This window comes from Capsicum annuum, chromosome 12 (assembly GCF_002878395.1).
Source record: "Capsicum annuum cultivar UCD-10X-F1 chromosome 12, UCD10Xv1.1, whole genome shotgun sequence".
Lineage (NCBI taxonomy): Eukaryota > Viridiplantae > Streptophyta > Magnoliopsida > Solanales > Solanaceae > Capsicum > Capsicum annuum.
Window position 1 is genome coordinate 17,090,330 of NC_061122.1, and position 19,636 is coordinate 17,109,965.

Sequence of the window (19,636 nt, forward strand, 5' to 3'; positions counted from 1 at the left end):
TGCTTTATTTTTTATTAACTTGATGCTTATGAAATTCATACTGTCTAAACAAATTAGAGCAATACTTTAAAAAAAAAAAAAAAACAATATATAAGGGAAATTTGTAAGTGGGTTTTAGGACAGTAGAATGTATACATATCTTACTTATACATTGAAGACAGACAGTTTTCAAAAGAAGTTCCGCTCGAAATACTAAAATAAAGAAAATAGTGCTAAAATTATTTTTTCTAAAATTGTGAAAAACACATGTTCCAGAGAACCTACGCCTTGCTAAAGTTGATTAATCTGATTTGAATTTGCAGTCTCCAATATCCTACTCTTCCAAGGGAAAAATAATAAAGCAAATAGTGTTAGCGATAGATGTTTCTAGAAGTTACACCAAGACAAATAATATTTTGGATGGTTCGTTAATTGAGATATCAAAAGAAAAATAAATAAAAATTCAGGTGAAATCTTACAAAAAATTCTAACACTATTTGTAGCACCAAGTAGAGTTTAAAGCAATTCTATTGATTGTGTTTTCTTAGATTCATTTAAAGCTAAGAATTTAAAATTTAGGATTAAGATAGGCTGTAAAACAGAATCTATCAGTACTCCATAAACAAAATGAAATCTCCTTATCAGTTACCATTATGCTATACTAAAACATATTAAGCGATAGTGTAGAGCATTGGAAGAAAGAAATGATCATATATACATTGACAAATGAAAGGATCACAGAAAAATCTTCAAAATAAGAAATTGAACTAATATCAAGTACAATTCAAATCATTCTCAAAACAAACTCAGGAAATTTTGAAAACGTAGACGACCAAAAACACAATCTTAGCTATATAAAGTTGAAGAGTTACAACTTTAGTTTTCTCATGCATGCAAAATTCAATTTTAGAGGTTCTCTCTCAGAAACTTAATGTATGTTTTCATGCAAGAGACGGAGAGGGAGGTAAAAAAGGAACAATATATTGCAATATCAGAAAATGCCTCCCGAAATGCAAGAGTTGTGTCATATCATCTTGTTTATGCACAACTTATTAAGTGGCAACGATTAAAGTCGGCGATACAAAATAATCAATGAATCTACAAAATAAGTAAACAGAAGAGCCAAAGATTCAAGAAATCTCTACTATACCTTTTAGTTAATTCAGTCAGCAGCGATGGAGGACGAAAGAGAAGAATGAAAAATCTTCTGAAATATACCCTAAGAGCATCGCTCTTAAATGTTCAAAAAATTACAACCTTTAAGAGAATGCCATTAAAGCAATTTGAAATTTGACACCTAAAATTTAAAAGAGATCATACATTGTAAAATCAATTAAGAAAAGAGATATCAAAATTTTTTGATACTTAGCATTGGGTTTTAACTAACTCACAACAGACCATTATATTGGGAAGGACTATTGTAATGATGTTTCATCTCTCTAGTTTGGTTCTTATAGTTACAACGAAGTTTCAATCAATAAAGGAGGATTTACATGTCCTTAATAAAAAGTTCCGATCCTTTTTAATGCTACTCATCAATAACAACATACCTAGTAAGATTCCATAAGTGGAATCTTATATACATGGCTATAAACTTATCATTCAAAGGAAAAATCATATATTTTTTATCTTATCACGATTTACATGTCATTCCATATAAAAGATAACCCGTTTTGTTTTTTAATAAAGAAGTGATCAATTTGATGTGTGCATATGAAAATTAATATAGCAGGTAAAGGGTAATGGAAAATATAGATACATTGTTAAACTGACAATATACTAACTTATCGCTATCTATATATTTGAGCAATATATAATAGGTGTGTCAAACAATATATAATAGGTGTGTTAACTCAAAAGGAGACAAGTAAAACTAAATGAGAAAGAACATAGAACTTGTTAGTATTCTAGAGGAGTTAACTACCCTACACTGAAATAATAATTTTGTTTTCACGGTGTGTGCAATTTATTTTATTATAAAAATTGTCTTGCTTTACTTTTTGGTCAATTAATTTCATTTATTATAACATGATATCTCAAATGGACTTGCAGAAGGTAGGAATTTCACCATGTAGCAGCTTGTACCATTCATATTTAAAACACTCTCTCTGTTTCATATTAATTATTAATTTCTCTTTGACGCGCCTTTAAAGAAATCACTTTACCCTTATTTCTGTCCAATAAATTACACTTTATTTAAGACTAAGACTAAACTAATCTTATTTCAAGAAAAATTGGGTCATTGTTTAGTATGCTCAAACTATACAGTGGATATTTTGAGTCCCTCAACTCCCTTATGAGTTGGAAAGCCAAGAAAAATAGATTTTACTTCATAGGTATCGTTGAGCTCACATGAAGACTCACTCAAAACACATACCAAGATTTTATTAGAAAGAAAGAGAGGAGGCGGAAAGAAGACGAAACTAATCTTATTTCCAAAAAAATTTAATATTAAGAATAAAATGGGATGAATTTTTTAATTTTATTTTGTAAACTGACAAGTAAATTGAAACTAGTATTTTTCGTAATGTTAACAACTAATGCGAGAACGGAGGAGTATATGATTTTTTATACACTATTTAAAGTTTAGTCAATTTTGGCAAGCTGACCATCTCGATGGTGCTTCTTAGCTTCGAGTCTGAAGTTTAACTAACCAAAATTCAAATCAGCGATTTCAGTTTAATCCCGTGAATTTAAATTTGATTTTGAGGCGGTTAAACTTTTAAATGGGGATTCTGAAAATGATTATTTTAAAGTTATGCACAAACGAGAAAGCAATTTACACGATCAAGACACTTAAAATAACATCAGGATATACTATATTGAGGATAGGTAGTTAGGGGTGGACATGATACGATAGATATCGACTTAGCATATATCAAACCTGAAAGTTTTGATACCATACTAGAGGGTGTCATTTATGTTCTTCCATTAAGTCTTTCTAGACTGAATAAAAGATCCACGTGGCCCAATTGATGCTACACAGTCATCCAGATCCGGAAAGCCCACATGAAAATATTATCATACATTGTATTTTTATTTTTCTCATTTTATTGTGTAAATATAAATAGTGGAGACTATTCTTGATACCCTACTAGAGGGTGTCATTTATGTTCTTCCATTAAGTCCTTCTAGACTCAATAAAAGATCCACGTGGCCCAATTGATGCTACACAGTCATCCAGATCCGGAAAGCTCACATGAATATATTTTCATACATTGTATTTTTATATTTCTCATTTTATTGTGTAAATATAAATAGTGGAGACTATTCCTGATACCCTACTAGAGGGTGTCATTTATGTTCTTCCATTAAGTCTTTCTAGACTCAATAAAAGATCCACGAGGCTCAATTGATGCTCCACAGTCATTCAGATCCGGAAAGCCCACATGAATATATTTTCATACATTGTATTTCTACTTTTCTCTTTTTATTGTGTAAATATAAATAGTGGAGACTATTCTAGAAGCACTTAGTTTTCAAGGAAATAAAAAATATTTCTCTCTCTTCGTCTTCACATATTCTAGAGTTTTCAGTTTATATTTCAATGGCGATTTCGAGCTGTGAAGTTCTAACATGGTATCAGGGCCTAGATTCGTGATCCTTGCATCTTCCTCTATCTTTCGATAGTACCCTCGAAGGTGTTCATCAACTTTGATCCCATGCGAAAGTTCAAGGTTTTTTCGATTTTGGGATTTCCTTTTCGAAGACAAACTAGACTAGGGCTTACTTCTTCGGGTTGCAAAGAAGGGCGGTAATCGATTTCCTTTTTACTTCGATTTCTATACTGTTTGATAAGAGATCTAGCTTATATCCTTTTAGATCTGATGTAATTTTGCATGTCGTCTAGCTTGTGTGCTCATCTAGCTTGTGTGCTCTTAAATCTACTGTAATTTTGCCTTCTAGCTTGTATTCTCTTAGATCTGTTGTAATTTTGCCTGTCACTAGTCGATTAGTATAAACATGTCTACGAAAAACATGAATAGCACCTCGGGGTTTGAAGAATTTTTAGTTTCTCCAACTCATCCACTGTATCTGCATCCCTCTGATAATCCTGGTACACATTTGGTGACTCCATTATTTGATGGTACTGGTTTTGTGGTTTGGCGTAAGAATATAATGACGGCTTTCTCTGCTAAGAATAAATTGGGGCTAGTTACTGGAATTGTGTCTAAACCTGCACCCAATTCTTCTTATTTTCCATTTTATGAGAGATGCAACAACATGGTTATGGCATGGATTACAAATTCATTGTCCACTAAACTAGCCACGAGTGTTATGTGTTTTGACTCTGCCAAAGACACCTGGTCTGATATAAATGAGCATTTTGGTTAGTCTAATGGGATCAAATACATTCAGATCCAGAAAGAGATTAACTCTACTGTCCAAGGATCTTCAAATATCTCATCTTATTTCACTAGGTTGCGTACCCTTTGGGATGAGTTGAGTACCTCATATGTTGGTCCTGTGTGTACTTGTGGGGCTTTAGGGAAGTTCATGGAATAACAAAAGTTGTTTCAATTTCTTAATGGGTTAAATGATGAGTACACTCTTTGTAAGAGTAATCTGCTGATGATGCCCACATTACCTTCTCTTAGTAGTTCTTATACTATGCTGCAACATGTTGAGAAGCAGAATGAGTCATCTCTTCCAATTCCTAGTTTCTCAAATAATTCAATTGCTTTCAATTTAATGTCTCAGAATACTTCTGTAGGAAGAGGCTATAGCCAAAGGTTTCATTTTGATTCTAAAAGAAACCCTTCCTCATTCCTGTCATATGATGCTATAAGAAATCCAATTGATGGCAGAAAACCCCTTACTCCTAATTTTGCTCCTTCCACCTCTTCATCTATTTTTTGCAAATATTGCACGAAATCTGGACATCTGATTGATAAATGCGACAAACTTCATGGATATCCTGCTGATTTCAAGCTCACCAAGGGCAGGAAATCTGTGTCTTTTGCACAATCTGATAGCTCACCTGCTGAGCTTTCTGTCTCTTTTGTTAAGATTGATGATGGTGATTATAGACTGACCAAGGATCAATTTCAGCATTATTAACATCTTCAACATCTCCACAACACATCTGATAGCAAGTCTTCCATTCCTGATCATGGGTCTCATAACCATCCTTTTGAGGAATTTGCTCACTTTGCAGGTGTGTTCAATCACCCTGCTGTTTTGTCCACTGCTTTTCCTGCTAGTGTAGTTTCTAATCTAGGTTTAAATCCTTGGATCCTTGATTTTGGAGCCACTAATCACATGACTCCTCACAAAAACTTACTTCACAATATAATTCCTTTAAATTTACCCTTTTTAATTAGTCTTCCTAATGGGTACAAGGTCAAGGTTGTGTCAACTGGGTCCTTGACACTCAGACTAGACATGACTTTGCATAATGTACTCTTAGTTCCATCCTTCCAATTTAATCTCATCTCTATTCACAAACTTCTTTCACAACTTGAGTGTACTACAATTTTCACCAAGTCTAACTGCATTTTACAGGGCCCTTCTTTGAAAAAGCAGTTGGAAATTGGTAAAGTTGCACATGGGTTATACTATTTTGCTCCACCTGATTCAGATTTTTCTTCTATTCCTTGTAGTTTTCTTAATTCTGGTACTTATAATTCCTCTTCACATCACATAAATAAAGTTGATTTGTTTTGGCACTAAAGACTTGGTCATATTCCTTATCACAAAATGAAGTCCATTGATTTCTTAACTGGGAAAATATCTCCCAAACAGAATTTTATTTGTGACATTTGTCCTAAGGCTAGACAGTATAAATTACCTTTTTTCACTAGTTCTTCTCATTCTTCCACTCCTTTTCAACTTGTTCATATAGATGTATGGGGTCCATATCACACTCAAACCTATAATGATTTCAAATATTGCCTCACCTTGGTGGATGATTTTACCAAGGTCACCTGGACACATCTTTTTTCTTCAAATTCTAGTGCCTCATATGTGATTAAAACTTTTGTTTCCATGGTTCAAGTCCAGTATCATCACACAGTTCAAGTTTTTAGGTCTGACAATGTTTTTGAACTAGGTAAAAACACTAATCTACAATAATTTTTCTCTCTTCATGGCATTCTCCACCAGACCTATTTCTCACACTCCTCAACAAAATGGAGTTGTGGAAAGGAAACACAAACAACTCCTAGAAGTTTTCGGAGCTTTACTATTTCAGTCTAAACTTCCTTTGAAGTATTGGGGTGAGTGTGTCTTAACTGGTACCTACTTGATAAACAGATTCCCTTTTGTCACTTTAAATAATCTCTCTCCTTTTGAAAAACTGCATGGCTCCCCTTCAACTTATGATCATTTAAGGAGTTTTGGCTGCCTTGCTTATGCAGCCACCCCTACGCCTTTTAGAGATAAACTCAAATCTAGATCCATCCCTAACATCTTCTTAGGCTACCCTTTTGGTAAGAAAGGTTACAAATTGCTTAATCTTTCCACTTTCTCAATCATTTGCTCTAGAGATGTCCATTTTCATGAAACCATCTTTCCTTATCTTGCCTCTTCTACTTCTTCTCCTTTTCCTCCCCCTCTTGATTTTGTTGATTCCCCTACAGTTGGTCCAACTTTCACTATTATTCCTACTCTTAATTTATCTCCCTCATCTTCTTCATCTCCATTTCCTCTTAGGAGGAGTACTAGATTTTCTCATCCTCCTGATTACATATGTTCTTTTGTCCTTCCCCCTTCTGATCCCATCCAGATCAATTCCAAGGTTTTCAGTGTTGACCTACATCTGCATGAGCCTTTATTTTACCAGTAAGCTGCTTCTAGTCATGCCTGGCAGGAGGCTATGCTACAGGAATTTGAGACTCTTGAGAACAATCATACATGGGATATTGTTCCCCTGCCTTCAAACAAGAAGGCTATCCCATGTCAATGGGTGTACAAAATCAAACAAAGGTCTGATGGTACTGTTGAGAGGTATAAATCTAGGCTTGTCATTAGGGGTGATACCCAAAAGGAAGGCACTGATTATCATGAGACTTTCTCTCATTTGGTCAAGTTAACCACTGTTAAATGTCTCTTATCTCTTGCTGCAAAATATTACTGGACTGTTTTCCAGGTTGATGTCAATAATGTTTTTCTTCATGGTGACCTTCATGAGGATGTCTACAAGATAGCCCCTGGCCTTGATATTTCTGCTTTTTCTTCTTGTACAACTCTTTTGGTTTGCAAACTCAGAAAGTCTTTATATGGCCTCAAACAGGTATCCAGACAGTAGTTCTCTAAACTGTCTGAAGCCTTGTTATCTCGAGGCTACATTGCTAGCAAGAATGATATTTCTCTCTTCACTAAGTCTTCTGGTGATTCCCTGGTTATTTTAGTGGTTTATGTGGATGATATTCTGCTGGCTGGCTCCAATATTACTCAAATGAACAACCTCAAGTCTTTTCTTGATCATCAATTCAAGATCAAATATTTGGGGCTGGTTCATTATTTTTTAGGCTTGGAAATAATTTCTCACGATGATGGTTATCTTATGCATCAACATAAGTATACTTCTAATTTGCTAAATGAGTTTCTTTGCTCCAATTTCACTCTTGTTGTTTCTCCTTTGGAACCATTTGTAAAGTTGGTTCCAGATATAGGTGACCCACTGCCTGAACCATCTGTTTTCAGGCGCCTTATTGATAAACTCAATTTTCTTCAACATTCCAGACCAGATATATCTTTTGTTGTACAATACCTGAGTCAGTTCTTACAGTCTCCTTGTGTTGCTCATATGAAAGATTGTACACATGTCCTCAGGTATTTGTTGGATGCTCCAGATCAAGGCATTTTTTTACCTGCTACTCCCTCCTTCTCTTTGTTTGCCTATTCTGATTCTGACTAGGTTGCCTGCCCTCTTTCACGGAAGTCTGTCACTGGTTATTTTGTGGTGTTTGATAGAGGTCTTATATCTTGGAAAAGCAAAAAACAGCCCACTATTGCTCTCTCTTCTGCTGAGGCTGAGTATCGTGCCTCACGCAAAGTTGTTACTGAAGTCGCTTGGTTGATTCGTCTGTTTGCTGACATGGGTCTCACTATTTCTGCTCTTGTCCCTGTTTTTTGTGATAGCCAGGCTACATTGCACATTGCCAAGAATCTTGTTTTCCACGAACGGACAAAGCACATTGAGATCGCTTGTCATTATGTTCGTGATTGTCTTGTTGCTCAGCTTATTTCTCTACATCATGTTTCTTCCGCTGCTCAGCTGGCTGACATCATGACTAAATCTCTGAGTGGACCACTTCATCATCATCTTCTTTGCAAGCTGGGCGTGCACACACCCTCCAGCTTGAGGTGGGTGTTAACGTTGGCCTAATAAAAGATCCACGAGGCCCAATTGATGCTCCACGGTCATCCAGATCCGGAAAGCCCACATGAATATATTTTCATACATTGTATTTCTATTTTTCTCATTTTATTGTGTAAATATAAATAGTGGAGACTATTCTAGAAGCACTTAGTTTTCAAGGAAATAAAAGATATTTATCTCTTCGTCTTCACGTATTCTAGGGTTTTCAGTTTACATTTCAATGGTGATTCCGAGCTGTGAAGCTCTAACAGTTTTTGCCTTGAGCCGAGGGTCTATCAGAAACAATCTCACTATCTCACCTCTAAGGTAGAGGTAAGGTCCGCGTACACTTTACCCTCCCCAAACCCCACTTTGTGGAACTACGTTGGGTATGTTGTTGCTAGTTAAGTGTTCTTGCAAAAAAATTAGTGTGTAAGAAACAAGAATATATAGGTTGAAGTAAATAACTACTGAATATGTAGGTACAAACTTGTCTACGAAACTCATATGTAATTGACATTGTTCAGCAAGGAAGCTGAACTAGATGATCTACAAAACTACCACCAACCTTCAAGTTGAAAACTGAAGTATAGCAAAGTGTGAGGTACTCCAAAAATGAAAGAAACAATGCCTTGCTATATTTACAAAAGGCTATGAGCAATAAGTTATCTACCAAATCAAAATTCAGGCAACGGAATGAACATGATACTACATCGTAAAATCTTCCCTCTCTGGCAATTTGAAAGTCTGTAGTCTTGACTTTAAAGCTTATGCATTTGATGGGCTCTCAATTTGCTTGGTTTCTGAGTATTTCGTGTTGTGACCATCCTCGTTTAATATGACATCATTTCCACTGACTACCATCACACCAGCGTCTGTGGTGGAGTCTGTTCTCAGGCTGTCATGTAATCTTGGAGAATGTCTCTGCTCAGCTGATAGACAATGGTTCGAACTAATATTCAGGGAGTTCATGGCAAGGTGAGATCGGATAGCTGAACTAAACAAAGGTTGCATAAATCGCTTTTTTTCAGGAGTCTCGCGTAGAGAAATTCGACAAACTGGGCAAGTGGAATGCTGCTGAAACCATATGTCAATACATGTTGCATGGAAAGAATGCCCACATGTTGGCAAAATGCGTAACGTATCCTTCTCTTGATACTCGGCAAGGCAAACAATGCACCTATGACAATAAAGTTGGAGAAGTTATAGTAAGGTAATTGGATATGTTTTTATCGAAAGCACTACAGAGACGGACACCTACAATACTCCACAAGTTACAAAAGTTACAAAACTACAACGTACAAGATAGGCACACCATAAAAGATAGTAATAATACTATAAGCAAAAATCTCAATTTTTTATACGGAAAAGGTAACATAACTTTAGGTTCTACTCCAACATCAGATGTACAAAATATGTTCAGGCACATCTGTTTAGCTTCTCAGATACCCCGGTGAAGAGGTGTGAGAGATTGGATGTGGTGGGTCTGAGGAAACAGGACATGACACACCTGCAGCTTACCGAGGACGTGATCCTACATAGGAGGATATAGCGATCGGGGATTAGAAGGTTAGTAGGCAGTCGAGCATTCATCTAGTTTTTCCTTCTCGGTAGTATTACTACCACTCTTCCATTGTTATTATTATATGTTGTCTCCTTTACTTATGTTATCGTATTATTTGCTATTGTCATTGTTCTTATTTACATTATCTACTTACCTTCTATATTCTCTTTCCAAATCTGCTTTGAAAATGCTTTACTCGAGCCAAGGTCTTCCATGAAACAATCTCTCTAACTCCACGTGGTAGGAGTAAGGTTTGTATACACACGACCCTCCCTAGACCCCACTTGTGGGAGTACACTAGGTATATTGTTGTTGTGGTTATTGCTTAGCCTTCTAACAATGATAAAAAATCTACTATGGTTACCTGCATGTCAAACATATAGCCTATCAGTCTACAGCAGGACTATTTTACAAACATCTATACTACATAGAATTAGTACATGCACCATTGGTGATATATTTTCCAACAATTATCACCAGAAAGAGGTCACTTCTCCTGCATGATGATGATTTTAATACATCCGGGAGGAGCATGGTTGTAGTTTTAAAGAGGTACATTTTGGCACCCCAATTCAAAATGCATTTTCTAATGTTGTATATCCTTCAAGACCTCCTGATATGACATCTATGGTCGTTGAAACGCACTAGGATACCCAGTGGCAGACCCAGGATTTTGGGGGTCGTGGGTACCCGGAAGGTTTGAACACACATATTGACGCCCAACCCTTTGAGATTCCGCCTAAAAACTAAAGCACCCAGCTATCTTCTTAGTTAAAAGGGGTGCTTTTCTAAAATTTATACCAATTTTATACATTTTTCATATAGTTATACCTAGTCTGCGTCGGATTTAATGGGTGCCGGAGCACCAAAAAATTTGGCTATAGGTCCGTCCCTGAGGATACAATAACACTTACGCCTAGCATGACTCTTTGATAGAGTTTCTATGGACAGCATCCAGAACCCAGAATCTACTCCCTCTGAACATCTCTAATCAATTTTCCTCTCTTCCCTTTCTTTGACATATTTGGAAAACAGAATCAGATATGTACTAACTAATGCTTAGTTCATTCTAGTCCAGAAGTCATCAATCAATGGTTTCGAGTAAATTCGTTCCTTCCGAGCAGTTAGCTTCTCTGATATAAAGGCAAGTGTGTGCTCAAATAGTCAAATTATCTAGGATTTACATAACAAGGGAATTGAAGCATCTATATGGTGCAATCATATCTCGCATAGATCTACCACCTACCTTATATATGATGCTTTTAACCCAACGCTAACCTGATTCTCTATTCTTCAAAACCTGGTACTTTAAAGAGAGACTCTTTATATAGACCAACAGAGATGTATAAAGTCCAAGTCCAGATAGAGAAGAACAAATGCCCAAACAATTCTCCATTTCCAATGTGAAGAAGAAATAATTCTTTTCTATGTTCCTTCATACTAGGTGTACTGAAATGTGCATGTATCCTAGACGTTTATAAATTCTGTTTGGCTAATCATAGTCTAGGAATTTCATTGAAGTTTCTAGTTTAATAGTCATATTGAATACCTATCACACACGCTGTGGCAATTAAATAAAAGCTGCGTGTTTATCTTTAGTACATTGGATGACAAATTGTGTCCCAATACATACATGAAGCTTAAAAGAACGTAGTCCCTTTATCCACTGAAATAGAGAGGTAAGAGTTAACCGAAACCTTTTAAGTTTAATAGTCGTTCATATTTCAATCACGTCAGTGGTCATGTGCATCTAATCCATTTTTCTACAGTGTAAAACCAATTCTGGCTTCTAATCCTTGCCCTCCAGGAAACTTCCAGCTGGATTTGCAGAAAATCTGAAGTCCCAGACCAAAAAAAAAGATGAATCCATGTACTGCAGGATGACCAACACTGGTTCAGGAAGCATGTTGCAAAATCCTACACTTCGAAACTATTATATTATCTGTTGTGTTCATGCATTAAAAACCTTTATCCTTAATGTTTTTGATTTGCTCTTCCTTTCTATATATCAAGAAGAGAGTTTTGAGGTCTAAACATTAGCAGCAAATGGACTTCACGTGACTTAAGAATTAACAAAGGGACATTCTAGCAATCCCCCCTGTCCCCTCAGAAAAGAAAAACAAAGCCAATTGATTAGACTTTTCTGAACAAGCTTTAGACGAGCAAAGCTTTAATAGTCAAAACCTGATTGCATTTTAACCAAGACATCAAAGCAGTGAACTTTTCCTCATTACTGTAATATATAATGGTTACTGCTTGAGATGGAGAATGAAAAAAAAAAAGGGCAGCCCGGTGCACTAAAGCTACCGCTATGCGCGGTGTCCGGGGAAGGGCCCCACCACAAGGGTGTATCGTACGCAGCCTTACCTTGCATGTGCTGTTTCCAAGGCTTGAACCTATGACCTCCTAGTCACATGGCAGCAACTTTACCAGTTACTCCAAGGCTCCCCTTCTTGAGATGGAGAATGAGAGAAAAGGAAATATTTCATTCTTTAGTTCAGAGGAAACTCATAGATTATATTAAAAGGTGAACAACTATATCCCTTTTTAACTTCAGTCTCTATCACAACTCGGTCATATTTTAATGCCTTGCAGGCTTACTGTTGACTGTTGGTTCTCCTATAACTGGAGGATGCACAAGCAAAGCAAAGAGCAGAGTGAATGTCACTGAATTCAAAGGAACAGCGGTTTTGAGCGTATAACAATTATCTCGGCCAAGAACGTCCTCTCCTTAAAATATTTATCTTATCAACAAAAAAAGAATGCCTTCTCTTGTTCTGGCTGTCCTGAACGCCTCATCCCAAATGATTCAAGTAACTCAAATTTTGAACTAAATCTGATTTAGTTTCTTTAAAAGAAATTTACTTTGCACAGAAAGTAGAATAAACACTTACTGTCAGCTGTTAACCTAAGTAAGATTTAGAGGGGGTTATGAGGAATGAGAAGAGCCACAGCCGGGGGTGGGTAACACACACACACATAGACTTCACTTGTGGTCGAACTACACACCTAGAGTTTAGTAGCCCCAGGAATACCACCAACACAAGATCTTTGACCAATTAACAAAATTAACAAAGGTGAATTAATGTAACTAGCTAATATGTTAAAAGCGTAGATCCAACCAACACAAATACACACAGCTGCCAAAATCCTTATCCGAGCAAGCAAAGTTAACACTCAGCAGACATTTTTTCTTGCTCCTAACATTCTTTAAATGGATAACAAGATTTGCATCAAAATTGTAAAAGAACCTTCACAATATCCCTCAAGAAAATGAAAGCAATTACTGACTTTTTGATGTCATTCTTCAAAAGTATTCACAGGTTCCCAGATACATACTATTCCAACATCATATTAGAATTTAACGATGTGGACTTAACAGATTTATTAACGTTGAAAAAGTACAAGACAATCTGAACACATGTTGATAATCCTACTCCAACTTCTTCTGTTTTATATGTAATCTCACTAATCATGATTAATTCCTGTTTTCAACAAAAAATAGAGTTGCTTTCTGCAATCAAGATAAATCTAGTCCATCTTATATAGAAGTCAAGAACCACCAACTAGAAAGAAATGCTATTTATCTAAGGCTTGTATAATATGTAGAACTTGAAAAAAATATCAACTTACTGAGCATCTTCTGCAGAGTTAAAAAACAAATCCCCATACTTCTTTGTCGGGAAGTTTGCAACAGCAAGAGGCTCGAGACCATGTAAGCCACGCTCCAACTGTACAAGGTAAACATACGGTACTGTTATTTAACCAAAAACCAGAATTAGTGATTCATCTGAAAAAATCGTTCTGTTTCCATTAATAAAGAAGAAGCCAAGAAAAATAGTGACTAAAAAGGGATATTTTAGTACAGTTACTGATCAAGTTCAACTAAATATAGCTAGTTTGTAAGGGGAATAAGACCTATAAGCATCGTCAAGACAAATTGATGTTTGTTTGAAAAGCCTCCACTCGAATACTAAGACAAGTCACAGTAAAAGCACAAAACCCCTTTAACAAACTACACATCAAAGACCTAAGTGGCCTACAGGATAGAATATGTACTGTGCACCAGCTAGACTACTCAAACCAATCAAAACTGCAGTTACGATCAGATTAAGTAGGCACTTTGACATACATATTATTTGCATATAATGAACTATTATGTACAAATCAATTTGAGTTTTACAACTTTGTCCATTGTTTGAGATAGAGAATCTAAAATTAGAAAAGTGGTTTACGAAATATTTCACTCACAAAACTTCAACTTTTTTCCAAGTGAAATTCTGTCCAAACACAATTTCAACTTCAAGAAACTCATTTTTCCAACAACCCAACTTAAATGTAAGAAAATCCCATCAAGAAAACAGTAAACCAAAAAGCAACAAGATGCCAAAACAGTATAAAGAAAACACCATACTACTGAAAACAGCATACTACTAAACCAGTAATGAAACAAATGCTTACAATGCTAAGATCAATTCTAGAAGCATATGCAAAAGAGCGCCGTCTTGCGTTCAATTGAATTCTTGCACAAATTAGCCTTGTGCACACAAATACTATGAACATAGTACTAACTGCAAATCCAATCACAGTCATCACTAAATTTGTCCCTGAAGATATCATTTCACCAACTTGTTTGTTTTTTCCCAAAATAGCAACTTTACTGTTCACTTCAACAGCCCAAGATTTGAATTTTCCCCAAAAAAAGAAAATTTTGCTCTTCTCATTCCAACATAAACCAAACAAGTTCCAAACAAGTTGGGGTCGGTTATATGAATCTCCACTACACACAAGCAACAACAACAACTACGCCTCAGTCCAAAACAAGTTGTTTGGGGTCGACTATATGAATTCCTCAGTATAGCCAAACAACAACTACTGCTACCCCTCAGTCCCAAACAAGTTGAGGTCGGCTATATGAATCCCTAATATACCCAAATTCTACACTATATCCAAACAACAACTATTACTCCTCAGTCCCAAACAAGTTGGGGTTGGCTATATGACTTCCTCACTATAACCAACTATGCTCAAATTCTACACTACATCCAAACAACAACAACTACTACTATTACTATGCCTCAGTCCCAAACAAATTGGAGTCAACTATATGAATCCCCAATATGCTAAAATTCTACACTATACCCAACTCATATAATATCAAGAAAACCTAAAACCAACCCCTAATAACATCACCAGACTCATCCTCTTTCCCCACTCCATTGTTTTTCACTTCAAGAAACTCTATAAAGAAACCCCTTATACTACTTCATTCATTTTTCTCTCAAAAATCAAATCTTCTGAACATTTTGAAGCAATTTACTTAAGAAATGCAACCAAGAATCTAATCTGGATTTCCAACATAGCTCATAAAAATACAATCTTTATCACTCTAGAGAAATCTGTGTCTCCTATATTTCTACATGTATATATGTAGTGGATATTTGAAATCTTGAAAACTTAGCATTGTAATCAAGAAGAGAGGTCAGCATGTTTTCTTAATATACCGTCATGTGGAGAGAGAAAACAGAGAAAATTAGTGAGAGGGATTTGAGAGAGAGAGAGAGAGAAATCTCAGATCCATTATCATAGTTGATTAGTGGAGTAATTTTTTCTCCTGATTGGTGAGAGGAAGTAATTAGTGAGATTGACGATGTGACGCAATATATTGGAGCGGAGTAGATGAACTGGAGGCTCGCATTTAGGGTTTTGTGTGATAAGAATGACTTACCCGTTTGGATGAACTTTTTTCCTTTTGGCCTTTGACTTATTTAAGCAGTTTTATCTTAAAATAAAGTATTTTTAAATATTTTAAAAATTTACTCAAACATTATTTTTGGCTTAAAAACTATTTTTGACTTAAAAACACTTAAAAAGGAAAAAAACATCGTTTCCAACTCAAATTATATTCAAAAAATCGAAGTTACACCTAAACTATACTAATGACCTATTACACACCTAAACTATAAAAAAAGTGAAACTATTTACACCCTAAATCTAATGTGAAAATAAAATTAAATTTAAAAAAAGGCGCGTCTAAAGCCAACATTATTGTTTAAAACCCCCCGTCCCAGCACCCAGCCCCACACAGATTCTCTTTCCTTCAACCCTGTTTTTAATTTTTTTCTATTTCTCTCTCAATCTTCTTTCTTATTCATTTTTTTCAATTCACAACCACTGCTACTTGTGGTTGATGAAAATGATTTTTTCATAGTAATTTTTATAGAGAAAAATAGAAGTTGAATCGTTGAATCGGCGTGTTGAAGTGAGAAGAAGTTCACCGAACGCAGTTGAATTATTGCTTTCTAAATTCAATTCATCTTGTTGATGTACTTTCAAATTAATATGTTCATGGGAGAAGAAGTTCAATTCAATTTGGTGATACTTGTACTTTCAAAATTCTTTACTCATCTTGTTGAAAATCATTGAAATTAAAAAAAAAAAAAAAAGTCGATCAAATTTTTTTTTTTTATGAGACTTGTAAAGATTGGAGAAAACTTATTGAAGAAAAAGAAGAAAAATATGACATTGAATTTGAATGAAGTTGTTGCTTGGGTATATTGATTTTATATCAACAATGGAAGAAGAAGATGACATTATGGTCATTGGGAAATTGAAGAAAAAGAAGAAGATGGTTTTGGACATTGAAGAAATTGAAGAAAAAAAGAAAGAAGATGACATTGAATTTGAATGAAGTTGTTGCTTGGGTGTATTAATTTTATATCATCTTCCCGTTAAGAATATGATTCCAATAATTTATTTTTTCTTTTTGGTAATTGAAGAAAAAGAAGAAGATGGTTTTGGATATTAAAGAATTTATTGAAGAAAAAAAAAGAAGAAGAAGAAGGTTTTGGACATTGAAGAAGATGATTTTAGACATTGAAGAATACCTACACTTTCATGGTTTTGGACATTGAAGAAAAAAACATAATTATTTAAATAAAAAAAATTATGAAGAAGAAAGAAAGAAAGAAAAAGGATTTAAATTAAAAAGAAGAAAGAAAAAGGAAGAATTTATGAAAACAATAAATTTATTATTTTTTCGGATGACGCTGACGTGGTGCTGATGTGGCGCTGACGTGGCAGCGCGTGTAAAACACCACACCACATGCAAGTGGTGTAATGCCTGACAGGGTGTAAAAAGTATCACTTTTTTATAGTTAAGGTTTGTAATAGGTCACTAGTATAATTTAGGTGTGGCTTAGACCTTTCGGGTATAATTTGGGATGAAAACGATGTTTTTTCCCCACTTAAAATAAGTCCATCCAAATGGGCACTTAAAAGGCAAGTTTTATAAACTGTTTGTTAGATCTACTATGTTGTATGAGGCATATCGTTAGTTGGTTAAGAACTCACACAAATGAAAGATTAAAGCAGTTAACAGGGATGCGTGAGCATATTAAGAAAGATAAAATAAGAATTAAAGATATTAGGATGAGGCGAGAATAACCTCCAGAGTGAATAAGATGAAGAAAATGAGACTGAGGTATAGATCTGTAAGGGAATGTGAGAGGTTGGTTATGATGGATTTGATGATAAGTAGTGATATCTCAAATATTATGAAGAGGTGATTAGACAAGACATTACTTAAAATATGACCCTAGATAGCCTCGTATAGTTTTCCCTTTACTGTATTACTATTCTTATGCTTCTTTTTATTATGACTTATTATTTCCGTTGCTTCAATTATTCTGTTATTTGTTGTTGCTGTTGTTTTTTTGTTCTAATGTATTCCCCTTTTATAATTGTTTTGATATATTTTTACTTGAGTCAAGGATTTATCAAAGTCATTTTTTTTTACCTTATATATATTACCTTAAAATGGGGTATAAAGGTGGAAGAAGAATGTGTATTCTGCCAAAATCACAAGGAAAGCAGCACCCATTTATTCTTTGAATGCAGTATAACTAGCAGGATATGGTTTGCTATACTGAGATGGCATAAGAGAAATAAAAATTATAAGGAATGAGATGCAGTATGAAAATGGGTGAGTAAGCAGTCTGCTGAGAAAAATGTAAGAGGGAAGATCTTAAAAGCCAGTCTAGCTGCAGTGGTGTATAACATTATGGATCAAAAGGAATGCTCGGATATTTCAGAAGAAGACTACAACAGATGAAGAATTAATTCGAAAGGTGAAAATTGATTTATGTACTAGAGACTAGAGTGAGAGCAAATAGTAGCTTATTTTCATACATATGCTCCTGTAGTAGAAGGGATTATGTAATTTTGTTTTCTCTTTAGAAGAAAGTGTAGAAGTAGGAAAAAGAATGAGATGGTTATGGCACTCATCGGAGATGTACACTGTTTTTACTTGGGTGATTAATAAAAAATCAGTTAATTGCCAAAAAAAAAAAAAAAAAAAAAGTCCACATATTTTCATTTCTTCTTCTTATAATTATTTATTGATTATCGATGAATGATATTCGTTCCCTTTTATTTGAAATTTTCGTGTTTAAAAATTTTAATACGAAAAAAGCATTTCTCTTTTCAGTGATTTAGTGATCCAAATGGATTAGTAAATTTGAAACCGAAAGTTTTTCTAAAAAAATATTTATTTACTTTTTATTTTGACACTTTCATCAATTGCCTTTAATCTAATGTGATTTCCAGATTCTTCTCTTGCTGATATAATTGTCATGTTCCCCATGTTCCCAACAAACATTATCTATGCCAACTATCTCATAAATTATAATTTATCCATACAGTCAACATATTTTATTAATTGCACTTAAATATTTTATTAGAAGCGCCGAAATTAATTTCTCACCCGTGAATCGTGATTACAAGTCAAAAATGATTGAGGATATCAGGATTGTGGTGAAATATTGGGATCTTTTTATCGATCTTAATCAGAGATTTCGATACAAAATTTTTAAAAATAAAAAAAAAGTCTATTGAAAGTGTCTTCTCAAAAAATAGGACCTACAATAACTAAATCTGAATTTAGCTAGGTTTAATATGGATACCAAATACCAATAGACAAAACGAGTTAATAACTTAAATGGTCATTTAACTTTGAACTTTTATTCTAAAAAGTCATTTAACTTTAGACTTTACTCAAAAACTGACTCAACTTAAGATATTTTACTCAAAAAGTAACTCAACTTATTTTATTATTTTTTAAACTAAACTTTGGTTAACGTGAAGTTTTTTTAATAAAAAAATTCTGAAAAATATGAAATATCCACTTTATGATCTTTTTATCCTTTTCTTCATCCTCATAAATTATCTTTACCATCTTTTTAACATATTTTGCTTCTCCTTCTCGCTAGCGAAATATAACAAGTATTTCAACCATTTATCCAAAGTATTGACTTTTGTATAAAAATTTTTGAACATGGCGTTAACTGAAGAAGTTTAGCATGGTAATGTTCTAAATTTATGCGATAATGCATTAGGAGTTGTCCAAAGTAATATGGTGGATAAGATAAGAGTCATAGAAGATGATAAAACTTACTAGTACTAGTACAAAATACAAAAGGTAAATCACTTCATTATATAAATATTTATAGATGTTAATCAAAATTATAGTTAACTAAAAACTATTTCATTAATAATATTGTTTTACATGATATAGAGAACATTACTATGTTCTTATACTTTCATAGTAGAAGACAAAAAGAATCACTGATCCGAAGTGTATAATAATAAGGAAATTGATTCTCTTCAACTTCGAATACTTTCAATTTTGAACATTGAAAAAAACACGAATAACATACATGTACTAGTACAAAATACAAAAGTCATATCACTTAATTTTGCTTATTTTGTTAAAATTTATTTTCGTATGA

At 34.4% G+C, this 19,636-nt stretch overlaps 1 protein-coding gene across 2 annotated transcripts; it reads right to left on the minus strand.

Moving 5' to 3' along the window:
- Window positions 1-8,734: 8,734 nt before the first annotated feature.
- On the minus strand, window positions 8,735-15,581 carry LOC107851053 (RING-H2 finger protein ATL38). Of its 2 annotated transcripts, none has more exons than XM_016695945.2 (3): window positions 15,353-15,581; window positions 13,482-13,579; window positions 8,735-9,464 (listed from the first exon to the last, which is right to left on the minus strand). In XM_016695945.2, exons 1-3 carry the CDS (start codon window positions 15,356-15,358, stop codon window positions 9,053-9,055), a joined length of 516 nt encoding a protein of 171 aa, XP_016551431.1. In that variant the 5' UTR covers window positions 15,359-15,581; the 3' UTR covers window positions 8,735-9,052. The 2 variants fall into 2 exon arrangements, with proteins under 2 accessions (XP_016551431.1, XP_016551430.1); XM_016695944.2 differs by having other exon boundaries at window positions 14,310-15,581.
- Window positions 15,582-19,636: the final 4,055 nt, after the last annotated feature.